General features: G+C 44.3%; 1 protein-coding gene across 3 annotated transcripts in view; it reads left to right on the forward strand.

Annotated features, from left to right (window-relative positions):
• Positions 1-12339, forward strand: part of PLXNB2 (plexin B2) — a 339781-nt gene extending 327442 nt beyond the window's left edge. For all 3 annotated transcript variants that reach the window (XM_081211372.1, XM_081211370.1, XM_081211371.1), the window contains exons 34-38: positions 1266-1413; positions 2876-2940; positions 4759-4834; positions 6055-6129; positions 9849-12339. In XM_081211372.1, coding sequence (XP_081067498.1) covers positions 1266-1413; positions 2876-2940; positions 4759-4834; positions 6055-6129; positions 9849-9953 — 469 coding nt within the window. In that variant the 3' untranslated portion in view covers positions 9954-12339. The remainder of the gene's footprint in view (positions 1-1265; positions 1414-2875; positions 2941-4758; positions 4835-6054; positions 6130-9848) is intronic.
• Positions 12340-15892: the final 3553 nt, after the last annotated feature.

Here is a 15892-nt window from a genome sequence, read left to right on the forward strand (position 1 = left end):
GGTGTACAGCTTCCGGGTCATGTGGCCAGCATGACTAAGCCGCTTCTGACGAACCAGAGCAGCGCACGGAAACGCTGTTTACCTTCCCGCCGGAGCGGTAACTATTTATCTACTTGCACTTTGACATGCTTTCGAACTGCTAGGTTGGCAGGAGCAGGGACCGAGCAATGGGAACTCACACCATAGTGGGGATTCGAACCGCCGACCTTCTGATCAGCAAGTCCTAGGCTCTGTGGTTTAACCCACAGCACCACCCACATCCCTAACCAACATATATAGAAACATAATAAAACAGTAAACAGTAAAAAAAAAAAACCCCTTCCCTATACAAAGCTGCCTAGGTGTCTTCTAAAGGCTGTATAGTTACTTATCACACAACTCCATACCCTCCAACATTTCTCCAATGAAAATAGGAACGTCCTAAGGAAATGTGGGACATTCCAGGATCAAATCAGAAACCAGGACAGCTTCTGTAAATATGAGGCTGTCCCTGGAAAATGGGACACTTGGAGGGTCTCTGTCTGTCTGTCTGTATCTATCTGTCTATAATAGATGGTTCCTGGATCATAACCACAGTTTCAAGCAGCTATTCTTTATGCCTATATTGCCCAACCACAGCCCTCTAAAACTGGGGCAGCAACCCTTAAAATGAAGGGAAATGCCAGAATGCCTTAACAAAGCTGCTGAGGGAGAAAGATGAAAGCTTTAAAACAGAGCCAGTTGCAAAGTGTTCCCAACCCTGAAAAAGATAGGTGGGAGGACAGAATATGTAGGAAACGTATAGGGAGATATGTGGCAGCCTTACTTTTTGATGTTTACAAGGATGGCTTCCCTGTTCTTCCCGAATCTGAGTTTTCCTGTTTGAAGTGATATACCCCAACAGCATGAAGGTTAAAGGATCTCCACTTCAACTAAGTAGTGCCAGCCTTATTGTTGCATAGGAATTGCCACAAAGGAATACAGCTTTGCTAAATACTCATTCTTGGGGTTCTGGGGCACGTAGCAGTGGGACTGCCGTCTGTGTCTTTTAGACTAAACCTCTCAAATTGTTTTTGGGTAGTTTTTTTTTTTGTTTTCTAATATAGCATGCAGAAGCACACTGTGGATACTGATTCACTTAGTGGCTTAAGCATATAATCAAACTGAAAATAATGTTGCAGCAATTTTAAGCAGAGCAATCTATTTTGCTTGCCAGGGCCTCATTTTCTACACTTTAACTTCACTCCTTAATAAGGGCCTGCATTATTTCTTTGCTTGCTTCACAGCTTGCCGCTTAGGTTCTGGGTAAACATACTGAAAAACCCCCACTTCATCTTCGATGTTCATGTTCACGAAGTAGTGGATGCTTCCTTGTCAGTCATTGCACAGACTTTCATGGATGCTTGCACAAGAACAGAGCACAAATTAAGCAGGGTAAGTGTTTTACATTCTGCTCTGTGTCTGCGCGCGAGAGAGAACGTTTTAAGTACATTATGATAGACAAAGCAGTAATCATAGAAGATAGCGCATAGATCAGTTCATTTTGCCTTTGCTTGTAAGGATGATTATATTGTTTTGAAGCTTCAGCGAAAGTTCAATGTTTAATCTCTAGTGACACATTCAAAAGAGTTGTTTTCTATTGCTTTTAGAATAACAGCTGATTACTGTTTGCAACTAATTTTTTATCTATTAAAGGTGCAAGTTGGTTTTTGAAACTTAATGGATGTCTCTCCTATCATAGTTCACAGCACTATATCCACAAGGCCTGCCCGCCTTGGTACCAGCCAGAGGGGCACATTGTGGCCTGTTTGGCCAATGAGGCAGACCCTTGAGGTGCTCTGCATCCGGGGCGTGGGAACGAGGCAATGTCAGAGCCCTATTTCAAGGCTAGTTGGCCTTCTCCCCACACCCTCTTATTCTCTTTGCAGCCCCTGCCCTCCCAACCTATGGTAAAGGTAAAGGGACCCCAGACCATTTGGTTCAGTTGTGGCCGACTCTGGGGTTGCGGTGCTCATCTCGCTTTATTTGCAGAGGGAGCCGGCGTACAGCTTCCGGGTCATGTGACCAGCATGACTAAGCCGCTTCTGGCAAACCAGAGCAGCACTGGAAACGCCGTTTACCTTCCCGCCAGAGCAATACCTATTTATCTACTTGTACTTTTGACATGCTTTTGAACTGCTAGGTTGGCAGGAGCAGGGACCGAGCAACAGGAGCTCACCCCGTTGCGGGGATTTGAACCGCCGACCTTCTGATCGGCAAGTCCTAGGCTCTGTGGTTTAGACCACAGCACCACCCGCGTCCCATCCCCAACTTGTGACTTATTGGTCACTTCTACAATCCTGTGTAGGATTGTTTTGCTGTTCAACTTTGTGGGTTGTTTTTTCACCTACTCTGCGCCAAATAGCTTGGCACTAGATGGCCTGCTGTGTTTTGAACTAGATTCATCTGGTCTTTGGTTCAATTATTTTGGCCAGTTGGGCGCAGGAAGGATAATAGTTGTATTTCAGCCTGGAGACCTACCCCCCTTTAGGCATGTTTCAGGGTCCTGGACTGACCCGAAGGCATACTCTCTGGGCTCTAGGGATAGAAGCTGCCCTTGAAGCTAAACAGCTTCATTGGCCTGGAGCTATGAGATCTCAGGGGGAGAGGCATAGGCCTTCCTACCAACTTTCATGCTGTGGCCTGAGATTGGGATGCTGTCTGGACAGCCATGACTCTGGTTCCTCTGGCCTTTTAGCTTCACATATGACAAAACCGACATATACCCACAGTCTGTTTTCCAAATGTTTACGGTAGCACACACACTTTATTTACATGAGTGCATTTTCTACAAATTAATCTCTAACACACCAACTGCACTTGAACACTCAGCTCTGTGTATATCATTTTTTCCCAGGATTCTCCGAGTAATAAGTTACTCTATGCAAAAGAGATCTCGACGTATAAGAAGATGGTGGAAGAGTAAGTAAAGAATTATTGTACCTGGGCTTTTGTCACCGGGAAAACAATTCCATTTCATCATCATTTCAGAATATGTTCATTAAAAAATATTCCATGTATTAAACTGACAGGGTAGAAAATGAAGTGGTAAACATAGTGGTAACATCTCATTGGACAAAGGATGAATACAGGTTCTGTCAATAATAATGTTATCCTTCACAATGGCCTTTTCCAGCCTGGTTCCTATGGACTATTGCAGGTTCGATCCCCATACGGGACCAGCTACATATTCCTGCAATGCAGGGAGTTGGACTAGATGATCCTTAGGGTCCCTTCCAACCTGATCCTATGTGACTACAACTCTCATCATCTATGCTGGCTGGGACAGATGGGACTTGCAGTCCAAAACATCTGGAGGGAAGATTGCTATATAGTGAGAGTTCCAAGAGGAGTAAGTCTAAGGGCAAAGACAGGCATAGAATTCACACATTCCCTGCATTTCCCCCCAGCAAAGTTAAGAATGTACGTAGAAAATGGTACACTGGAAATAAAAATCTGCTTGAATTTTTCAAGACACATCTGTGAAATGATGCACAAAATCCAGTTCACCCTAGATTAATCAAATGGCTCCACACACTCTTATTGGGCTTGATAACCACCCATTATTGCCTGCTATCCAGATGTGAAATCAAATATTGCAACAGCTTTATATGTAGTTTCAAAACAGGTATCTGTTTAATCAGACTGAACGAAATTAGGCATAAATGTGTCAGGCTTTCTCCAAGTTAATGAACATGTTAAATGGTTTTTAAACCTTTGAATCTGGGGTTAATTTCATGGCTTTTGATCTTTAATTTTTCAGACTAGTCTTCCCCCCCCTCCCTTTCCAAATGTGGTTTTTATAATGTCCTATCCAGTGAACTGCATTACAGAAGTTGAAGAAAGAATGTTGAGAAGTATTTCACAAGTGCCAAATGTCCTGTAGCACCTTAAAGGATTAACAACTTTTTTGTGGCATGAGTTTTCAAAGGCTAGAGTATAGGTCTCTGGTGACATTTTTCAAGCTTGATCATTGGAGCTGTCTGTTATACTTCAGCTTGCAAAAGCTATATACTTTGGTGTATTTTAAAATTCAGTATTAATGATGAAAGCAGATTTGGGGGATGGGTGTTTGCAAGATCCTTCATTTAGAAGTCTGTTAAAAAGGAAGATGAAAATATACACTCGATTCCAGTTGTAGCACTTCCTAAATTCCAACTATTTCTGACTATAAAGTTTAATTCCTCGCCCAATACGTCTAACACTGCAATTTTATGCACAGCTACATGGGACTAAATTCCATTTAATTCAGTAGAAGCATTTGTGGGATCAGACTGTAAGAAACACTGAACATTTGCTTGGCTATGCTTCTTTTGCCAGCCTTGGCAGTTCTCAATAATGAGGCGGGTAATCCCCATAGTTCAGTATACTTGTTGAACATGACAGAATTTGGGCAGCAGTGCAGAAGCAACCATGTTTATTGAGGCGCTATCTAATCTGTTCAAATGCCCACAGAAAGTTTTGCTGGTTTGTGCTAAGTTGTGCAGTGTGTTCTTCCTTTCGCTCATGGGTTGTTGAAATCAGTGGTAGCAGCACTTTGATGCATTAAGCCAATTGTGTGTATAAGCAAAGAAACGAAATGTAGATCAGATCATTTCATACAGAAATTTGCAATTTTGTGAGCACCTCTGGTGATGTTGTAGTTATTAGAAAAATAAAACTGCTATGAAGCATAAGTGCATTTTTAAAATGATGAACTGCATCAACTAAAAGTTGTTGTTTTGGTTGATTTTTTTCTAGTTATTACAAAGGTATTCGCCAAATGGTACAAGTGAGTGACCAGGACATGAATACACATTTAGCAGAGATTTCTAGGGTAAGTATCAAATCGGAAATCTTACTTTGGGAATACAGTGGAACCTTGTGTTATGGACGGGATCCATTACGGAGGCCCACCCGTAACATGGAACTGACGCAAGCTGAAGCGCTGCGTCTGCGCACATGCGCGGCTTGATTTAGCACTTCTGCGCGAGCGGCGAGACCCGGAAGTAACCCATTCCGGTACTTCTGGGTTGCTGCAGGATGCAACTCGAAAACACCTAACCTGAAGCAGACACAACATGAGGTATGACTGTAGAGGCATGAAGCTCTGGCATTTGTCATTTTGTGCTCACGTCCAATTAGAACTTCTGCCTGTCCAGGGGAATCTTTTGAATTATTTTCCCCCATACAATTATGATATATTGCGTTGCTTGTGAATTATTGATTTTAAAGGATGCTCAAGCATTCTTTTAGGGTGATTCCCTCCCCCCCCCCCATGTCAACAAAAGCAATGGGATTTCTAATAGCTTAGTTGAATAAAACGGCACAGAGGAAAAAAGGCTCGTGGGGAAAGAAGCCACAACCATAGTTTCAAATTGGCTTCATTCAGGGAATTTACATGTGGCACGTCCTCAAGATTAATTTAAAATTTAGTTTGTGTGGATGAAACTCACAAGGAACTTGTCTAAATGTCTTCTCATGTTTTTTATTGGTTTGGATGGCCTTAACAGGGCATCAGCCATATTTACAGGGGGACAGGGCTATTCATCATGATGGCACTATGCCTCTAAATTCCAGCTGCTGGTGACTATCAGCAGGGAGAAGGCTATTGTCCTCACCACTTGCTTGTGGGCTTTCCAGATGTTGGCCACTAGATGTTGGTGGACTGGATTCTACAGCACTCTTATGCTCTTAACCAGATGAAGTTGGTGTTCTTTGGATCATTTGCACGCATGACCTCTGTAAGCATCTGGAGTCAACCTGTTCCAGACTAAGGCTACTGCTTACCCCTTTCTATGATGAGGAAAGCAGCATGGTTGGCTGTAACAAATCCATCAGGAGACCTTAACGCGGGGGGGGGGGTTGTTCCTGAAAATTGTCAGTTTCACTTCCTCACCAAGCCAGAGAGCTATTAAAAGATTTGCGTACCAGTGCTGGGATATGGAAAAGGGATTTACATCGTGTCTGGTGCTCCTATATATATTTCATTGGAGTTCTTATGCAGCCAGGACGGTGCCCTGACGCATTCCTTTTTCTTCTTGTTTTGTTTAATAGGCACACACAGACTCATTAAATACCCTTGTGGCTTTACACCAGCTCTACCAGTATACTAACAAATACTATGATGAGGTAAGTTTCCACTGTCAGAATGGCTTTATTATGCTGTAAAAGGGCCACCGCAGCAAGGAAAAAGAGCCAACAGGGTAATAGACTTTGGGCTCATGATTTCCTAGCTAACCTGGTGCTTGGCTTTTACAGGCGCTGTATTTCTGATACGTGGGGGTTGGAGGGGCAGGTTGGTGCTGACATCTTTGGAGTTTGCTTAGAAGAATCCAAAATACTGGTGGTGCTGATAACAAATGTTAGCCAAAATACTGGTGGTGCTGATAACAAATGTTAGCCAAATTAGTGAGGTAGGAGAGCTGGGTGGGAAATCACATCTGGCAACCAATAGTACTGACCGTTAGGTCCAGTCACGGATGACTCTGGGGTTGCACGCTCATCTTGCTCTATAGGCCGAGGCAGCCGGCGTTTGACCGCAGACAGCTTCTGGGTCATGACTAAGCCACTTCTGGCGAACCAGAGCAGCACACGGAAACACTGTTTACCTTGCCACCGGAGCGGTACCTATTTATCTACTTGCATTTTGATGTGCTTTCGAACTGCTGGGACCGAGCAACGGGAGCTCACCGCCAACCTTCCGATCGGCAAGCTCTAGGTTCTGTGGTTTAGACCACAGCGCCACCCGCGTCCCTTTCAGTACTTGGGTAGATGAGTCTAAAAAGCCCGGGGCACAATTTTTCACAGCCCTCTGGCGGCTCATTTACCAGAAATAATGTACTTGGCATTATCTCTGGAAGTCTGTACTTAATTCTAACCAAACTAGGCCTCCTCCTAGAGCGAAATATACATAGGAGGCTTAGTTTGGTCAGAATTGAGTATACACTTCCAGAGATAATACTAAATGCATTACTTCTGGAAATGAGCCACCATAGTTGTTAGAGGTCCATGAAACTTAGCGTGCCAGGCTTTTTAGACTCTTCTACCCATCTGAAACCAGAGGGGTCCATTGGTTGCCAGATGTGAAATATATTGCCATTATTTTCAGGTCTCCCACCCAACTACTAAGGCTCGGCGATGTTGAAAACTCAACATCACTGAGCTTTACCACCAGCCAAACATCGTGGTTTGGTGATAAACCGTGATGTTGAAAGAAGCTGCATCGGCCCCGGCCTGCGGCTGAGCTGGGGGGGGGGCGGAAAGGCTCCTGCCCCCCAACTTAGCAAGCCGGTGTCCGTGCAGCTTGTGCGTGAGCAACAGTGACCTGGGGCTCCTTGTGGGGGGAGGGCGAGAGGGCTGCTCTGCCTCAGCTGAGCTAGCCCCGAGGTCCCTGCTGGTTGCGCACGAGCGACAGGGTCCTTTGCAAGGCTCCCTCCACCACTGTTGGCATGGGGAGTGAGCAAGCTTATTCTCCTCCCCGCCCCCTTGAAGACAGACCACACTGCGGTAGCCAAATGCATGGAGCCTGTCTGGTTCCATACATTTGACTGTCTTTGCCCGTGCAGGCCCGTCGCCTCTTTCCTCCTGGGGTGAACGACCCCAGGAGCTAAGAGGCACCCTTCTGCCGGCTTGTGTGAGCCAGAGGCAAGGTGGGGGCTCCTTTAAACTTCTCCATTGAGGGGCATGCAGCCACACCCACCTCAATGGAAAAGTGTGATGGAGCGGGGCTGGGGCTCTCTCAGCTGGGGAGTGGGAGCCCTTTAACAGAGCCACCACCTCGTGGGGTCTGGGGCTTTGCAAAACTGCTTGGCTGAGGCAAGGGCCGTGGCACACTCCTCAGCCAAGCAGTTTAAAGAAGCGGGAGGGAGGAACAAGCTGTATCATGCCTTGTCTATGCAATTTCCTTCTCCCTCCGCTGTGGTAAGAGAGCAGAGCATGGGTTTACCAGTGGCATATCGCTGGTGAAACCGCGGCCACTCCCTCTGCCTCCAGCTCCCGGCTGTAGTTTGTTTCTCCCTCAGCGTGCTGGGCACTGGAGGCAGAGGGACTCAGGAGTGGCTGCGGTTTCACCTGCGATATACCACTGAGTGAAGCTGTCATCGCTGCCTGGCCCTCATACCGGTCCCTGGACAATATATTGATAAATCACCCAGGCCTACCCACAACTACCATATTTTTCGCTCTATAAGACACTCTTTTTCCCTCCTAAAAAGTAAGGGGGAATGTGTGTGCGTCTTAGGGAGCGAATGCAGGCTGTGCAGCGATCCCTCTTGCTGTTCTGACTTTGCTTCATTGAAGAGGCACTGCGCAGCTTTCCCTTTCTGCGCAGTGCCCCTTCAGCGAAGCAGTAGGAGAAACTGAGTCCCTTCCATTTCTCCTCCTGCTTTGCTGAAGAGGCGCTGTGCAGAGAGGGAGAGAATGTTTTTTTCTTGTTCTCCTCCTCTACAACTATGGTCTTATGGTCAAGTGCATCTTATAGAGCAAAAAATACGGTATTTATCTCTTGAAAGATCTTGGGCATGGGTCAGCAACCTTTTTCAGCTGTGGGCCACTCCACCATCCCTCAGACCATGTGGTGGGCCGGACTATATTTTGAAGGGGGGGGACTGAATGAATTCCTATGCCCCACAAATAACCCAGAGATGCATTTTAAATAAAAGCACACATTCTATTCATGTAAAAATACGTTGATTCCTTGACCATCTGTGGGCAGGATTGAGAAGGCGAATGGACCGCTTCCGGGCCTTAGGTTACCTACCCCTGATCTCGGGACTATTAGTCAAAGGGAGAGAAGCTGGCTTACTGTGCTGAGCTTCATACTGGGCGCCATGATGTTGCAACCCTTGGCTACACCCGTAGCAGCCTTCAGAGCCTCTTTAAAGAACTTGTCCGCTTTCACGATAGTTGTCGCTTCCTCTTCTGCCAAGAAAATATAGGCAGGGGCACACCTATCAGTGAAACAACAAAATCAATTGTCAGTAGGACAAACTAGCTACCAACAGACAACAAAAGTTCAGTATCCACAAGCTATGAAGGAGCATTCCTTATTTCTGCCACGCTTTTTAAAAATTTATTGGCTAGTAATGGTGCTCATCTTTGAATACAGTGGTACCTCTGGTTGCGAACGGGATCCGTTCCGGAGCCCCGTTCGCAACATGAGCAGAACACAACCTACGTCTGCGTGTTCGCAGGTCGAAATTCGCTGCTTCTGCGCATGATGTCATTTTGAGCGTCTGCGCATGCGCAAGCGGCGAAACCTAGAAGTAACCGTTTCCAGTACTTCCGGGTCACCGCGGGATGCAACCTGAAAAGATTTAACCTGAAGCAAACGTAACAAGAGGTATGACTATAGGTAATTAGAGACAGACAAGGGTTTGCATTGCACAAGGCATTCTTAAAAAAAGAAAAGAAAAAAAGGAAATGGCTTGGGCTCACTTCCCAGCCAATCTGAATGAACCCCCCTCACACACACAATCTGCCCTTGTGTCAACAATCAAGAGTTGCTTGCATTTAGATGGTAGCTTCAGGCAGCCAGGACAGAGCTCTCCTGGCAGTGGGAAGCATCTGAGGGTTATGCAGGCTGCCAGGCAAAGTACCCACCACCCACAGAGGAGATGACTCTGCAATGGCAGGCCTTCCCCCTCTCTAGTCATTTTTGCCTCTTTAATCTATCCGCTATTCTGTCTTAATAAAGCAACGTGGCTTCTGATCTACACTTTGAAATAATACCCTTCAAAATCCATGAGATTTTCTTCTGTGCAATATATAGCTGAACAGGCCTATGGCTGTGAAAACTAAAACTGAAGCTGTGTGTCTTGCCTGAATCCTGATTTTTCTTCTTCTTCTAGATCATAAATGCACTGGAAGAGGACCCAGCTGCTCAAAAAATGCAGCTTGCTTTTCGATTACAACAGATAGCAGCTGCTTTAGAGAATAAAGTAACTGACCTTTGATTTGAAAGCTGCAATAAAGAAGACTGATCTGGATGTGTAAATTCATTCTTCCTAATAAGGAAATAGTGTTCTATTTTTTAATGTGTAATTACAACTTTAAATGAAAAACAAAAGATTTTGGTTTTTTTATAGCAAAGCTGTAATGTAAAGAGTTTTTACTGTAAATTATGCTTCTAATTAAAATCCTGTGTTGTGTGTAAATGAATTTTCAGTGGGAAATGAGGGAAGTCCTCTGGGGTGGGGGAGGGTAAAGTTATAGCTCATTTAATCAAATAGTACAATCTTGAAGCATCAGCATTTTTAGAATTCATTACGCTAGTTAAATTCACTACCTATAGCATTCTTTATACTTTTTAAGCAATATGTGTACTAGAAAAGTAATAGCATATTGGAAAAATAAATGCAATATCCCTCTTTTAATTTCAGTAATTGGAAATAGATTTTCTTCTTATTCTTTTTTTAAAAAAAATAAATAAATCCAGTTGTCCTGTGTTCTGCTCATAATGAGTAGAACGAAAGCCACATTTGCTATGACTTTTTTCTGTTTAAGACATTGCAGTGGGTTTGGTACTATACATCTTTACATATCTGAAAACCAAGTGCTAAAAACAGTGGTTGCGACTGTTTCCCTCCTACTCACTTTGCCAGGGTCAAAGTGGACAATACTGTAGATTATTTGGGATGGACTGATCCTTTAACTAGGAAGGTGCATGTATGTCCCCCTAAGAGCATAAATCTTAACCATGATGTATGAGTACTTTTGCATGGTATTCAGTGTGCAGAGCATGCAAGGTACCTAACGTCCTCAGTACGCCAAGATTACCAGGTACTTCCAAATAACTAGTGCACCGCTGGCAAAGCAACAGCTGGGAATGAACAGTGGTTTTGTCTAGGTTTCAGCAAAGTGATTGTTCGCACTTGCTGACACTGTTGCTGCCACATGAATTCTGAATCACACACTGAGGGAAAATACCCTGGGAAGAGCGTGTGTTCAGCCAAAGCAAAGCCGGTTTTTGGCTGCATAAAAGTGCAATTTGATGCTTTTGTTGTGGGGGAAGCAGGGGAAGGGTAGCATATCACGATTATCCAAGACCCAGAAACATCTGGATCTGGCAAGTTTGTAGACTTCCCTACAGAGTTGCAAGACTATCTCTTCTCATCCCTGATGGAAAGTACCGGTGGCAAATTCTAATTTGATTCAGAAATCGTGGCAAATAAAATTGGCCTTTTTTTCTTTTCTTTTTTAAATGATAGTTTTATTACATATGCTAATGTGCCTTACTTGTACTAATTATATGGATCTGAATGGTTTTGTAAAGAGAATCGTATCAAAAATATTTATGTGTGGTTTGATGACTTTTTTGTGAGAAAATTGACCAGCAGAATGCCTGTAATTAGCTTATTGCCAATAGTGTGCTGTTTGACATGATTCAAATATGTATATCTTTTGTTGGAATGGTTCATAGGATTTTTTAAAAACAAATCTTCACACTATCCAAGGGAGATTGTTATTTGGTTTTTGTCTGTGTGTGTTTTTAAAAAGGGGGGGGGGTGGAATCTGTGTTGTTAATGTAAAATACACATTGTAAGGAAATCCTGTGCCCCGTCTAATCTAAACACCACTTGAGCCTTGGAATGCTGCAATGGATGGAATAATCATCATTAACTTAGCTATGGAAATTAAAGTAACTCGTCAAAGATGTATTGTGTGTTTACAATATTAGTCAGCTTCCAGGCCATTTGATAAAGCTTGGTACGTTATCTTAAATTGCTATGTTGCACAAAAAAAAGCAAAGCAATCTTTGTTAGATTCATTTTTCACCATACTTCTGGGGCAGTTCATGTAGCACTGCCATCAAAACGCTCATTATCTTTTTGGTGTTGCTCTGGTGTTTTCTGTCCTGTGACACCTTAAACCTGCTTGGCTCCTAACACAGTAACAGACTTTCAGTTTGCTACCTCTCTCCCTGTACTGGAGTTATCCAAATTTGTTGCCTTCATGTTCATCATCAGATGTATCGGTAAGTCTCTTCCTGATTTCTTTGGAGCAAGTCACTAGCAACGTGATTCTCATGGCTACTGTGGAAGTCAGCCGTGAATTCCAATAGAAGTTAAAAAAAGGGAGGCAGTAACAGGGTGTCACTTTTCGTATCTTTCCTTTTATGTTAAACATTTGCTTTCATCTATATGCGCTTCCTCAGCACACCTGGAATGTAAGGAACTCTGAATAGTTTTACCTAAGAATTCTGTGTCAAATTATGCCTCTATACTTGCCTTCTGTCTGATCAGCAAAGGTATCCAAACTTGCTAATCTGTTTTATCTTGTCATTATTTGTAAATCCTGTGAATTGTAAATCAAATACAATCTTTTTTCCACAAAGTGTAATATCTGAATTGTCTAAGTATGTTCTTCAGACATTTTAAGACTGAACTGAGTGGACCTGGGAGTACAGTGTATCGTGGGTTTGGTTTTTTCCAGAAGTCTTCCCCTTTTGTTTAAAAGTTAAAGGGTAGCTATATGTTTATTCTACTTGGTTCCAGTTATATTGCTGTGCACTGTTACCTGCTTTGAGGACATTAGTTGCTTTAAAAAAGAGAATACAATTGTAAAGAAATAAGTAAATTTAGGGGACTGCCCAAGACAGGTAACATCTGGCCAACTCTTTGGGAAATCACTCTTATTCATTTGTAAAGCAAACAGTCACCACCATCATTTTGTCTATTTGCCACTACTCCACAATGGTGCACAAAGCGGTTCACAGCATATCAAATGAATAATAATAAATGCAAAAATTAAAAAAGTAGTAATGACAGATAATCAGAATGTCAATAAATAAATCCATATAAAAACAATGCAAACACAGTGGTACCTCGGGTTAAGTACTTAATTCGTTCCGGAGGTCCGTTCTTAACCTGAAACTGTTCTTAACCTGAAGCACCACTTTAGCTAGTGGGGCCTCCTGCTGCTGCCGCACCACCGGAGCACGATTTCTGTTCTCATCCTGAAGCAAAGTTCTTAACCCAAGGTACTATTTCTGGGTTAGCGGAGTCTGTAACCCGAAGTGTATGTAACCTGAAGCATATGTAACCTGAGGTACCACTGTAAGCTAACCTGCCTTAACAGCTTAAAAATAAACAGGAGAGAGAAGAATATCCAAACGAGGAAATAAAATGGCAACGTACAACATTTGGGGATTGTCACTACAGTTGTACCTTGGAAGTCGAACGGAATCTGTTCCGGAAGTCTGTTTGACTTTCAAAACATTCAGAAACCAAGGTGCGGCTTCTGGTTGGCTGCAGGAAGCTCCTGCAGCCAATCAGAAACTGCGGAAGGCCCGTCAGATGTTCGGGTTCTAAAGAACATTCGCAAACCCCAACACTCACTTCCGGGTTTGCAGCACTCGGGAGCCAAAACGTCCGAGTACCAAGGCATTTGGGATCCAAGACACGACTGTATTCCCAAAGGAAGCTCATCGCAATTAACTTTCCTACATTGTATGGTGGCCTGATCTCCCAGCTTACACCAGGGTCTCCTATCTCAATCACTTCCCAATCTCTCGCCTGGGGAGGTCAAAATAGCTAGTCCTCCTTCAAGCTCCACATACCTTCACAGTTCAGAAGCTACAGAAGATCTGAATAGATTAGAATGGGGCCCCTTTATTATACATAAATCATTGCTGCTCCACAGAGAAAAACAGTGTATTTATTGACTTTTGCAATAATAGCAGGAGACCAGTGAAGGACAAACAGCCTGACAAAAGCAAGCAACGGACTGATCATGCTCAAGCACATTCCAGAAGTAACATGAATCTTGTAATCCTGATGCTCCTTATGTGTACATTAGATTAGGGTTACCAGATGTCCCTGTTTCCCGGGGACAGTCCCAGGATTTGCGAATAGGTCCCCGGACAAATTCCATCCCTGGAATGTCCCTGGATTTCATCTAATGTCCCCGGGAAACACAGCGGCAGCAGTCTCAGCAGCCCCGAGCAGTCGGCTCTGGCTGGCTTCAGGAGCTGGTTGTGCAGGGGCTCTAAGACGCAGCTTCTGGGCTGCCTCCCCCTTCCCTAACCCCACAGCAAAGCTGTAAAGGGAGGCTTCATGCTGCCTATCAGAGCTTGTGTGCAAGCAGGAGGGGCAGGGATCTCTGAGTTAGGCAACGGGAAGCCTCCCTTCCCAGCTGAGGGATCCCTGCCCCCTCCTGCTTGCACGCAAGCAGGGATGGAATTGGGGCTGCTCTGATGGGAAGGGAGGCATCGCACTGCCCGAGCCTCACCGCTGACTCCGCTCTTGGTCCTCCTTCTCCGCCTTCCCTGCCTGGCCCACCGCACACCACTTCCCCACCACCACCACCGAAGAACCAACAACTCAGGGGCTGCCCAGGCTCATGGAGAAAGGAGATAGAAGCCTCGAAGGAAGGGGAAACGTGGCAGTTGAGGTCAAGGCAGCGGCCGCCCCTCTGCCATTGCTGAAGCATCAATGGCCGAATGGGCAGTAATTAATTAATTGATTCCTGAAAACCAGTTACCGGTAACTGATGCAGCCGTGAGATTAGCATGGGGGGAAGGGAAGAGAGCTCTGCATCACAGAGGTAGCAGCAAGGAAAGATCCAGAAAGTCCAGTAGAAAGGAGAATTATTAGTCTGCCTGAAATCCCAGTTCTAGATTTGGGGCTTTAGTACAAATAGCTGAAAATTCATATTAGGACCCTGCCTATATTAGGCCAGCTGAAATGCCCCCAAATAGTGTGCAAGCTTTTGAGTTCTTCAGAACTCTTAAATCAGATAGTAAAGGTAAAAAAAAGGACCCCTGGATGGTTAAGTCCATCAAAGGCGACTATGGGGTTGCAGCGCTCGCTATCAGGCCAAGGGAGCCGGCATTTGTCCACAGACAGCTTTCCGGGTCATGCAGCCAGCATGACTAAACTGCTTCTGGCACAACGGAAACACCATGATGGAAACTAGAGCACACAGAAATGCCGTTTACCTTCCTGCCGCAGTGGTACCTATTTATCTGATTGCACTGGTGTGCTTCCAAACTACTAGGTTGGCAGGAGCAGGGACCGAGCAATGGGAGCTCACCCTGTTGCACAGATTCGAACCACTGACCTTCTAATCGGCAAGCCCAAGAGGCTCAGTGGTTTAGACCACAGCGCCACCCATGTCCCTAAATCAAAACAAAGTAAGGACAGGGTGTTGGTAGGTGGCAAATGAGGAAGGGTGGGAGAAGACTGAGCAACTAGGTAGGTTTTTATATGAATGTGAGTTGGAATTTATTGATATGAACAATGTATTCAGTACACTGCCTCAAGTTTACTGTCTTTACCAATTTTAAAAAAGAAACAAGAATAAATAACAGCATTCACTTGGTTTTTTGTGCCCTTAATTTCCGTCTGTCCCTCCTAAAGGTAAATGACAATCAATAATTCAAAAATAAGAGCAATTGCAACTTGCAATCCTCTGAAAAAAGGATGCTGCTAAGTTTGACCTGTACAGTGATCTTGAATGAGAGGGCAAATATATTCCCAAATGAAAGGAATGTGTGTCAGTTGCTGTCCTGCCTACGCATAGCCAGGCACTGCTGACTTCAAAATGGCCAATCTTAAAGGGGAAAGAGGGGGGTGGGGTGGAAAGCCCAGTAGCGCTTAACAGAATTAAATGGCTCGGCTAACATCTTTCTATACAATCTGTGGGAGAAATTGCTTTTTGAATCAGAAGTTTTTCTTTAAAGAAAATAAACCTCAAAAGTACTTATCGGAAGAAGGAGAGAGTTGAATCGTTGGTTAGGCAAGAGTACGGTAATAGTTCCTTTTCTAAAAAGCTTTATATGGCTTGGTTTTGATGAGGGGAGGGCAATACCTCCAAGCCACACGCTGCGCTTCCAAAATCCCCTTTTCGCTCTTCTAATTCCGAACAATGTTTTGGTCTAATTTAATTCTTC

The sequence above is a fragment of the Podarcis bocagei genome (assembly GCF_964188305.1).
Source record: "Podarcis bocagei genome assembly, chromosome: 10".
NCBI classification, from domain to species: domain Eukaryota; kingdom Metazoa; phylum Chordata; class Lepidosauria; order Squamata; family Lacertidae; genus Podarcis; species Podarcis bocagei.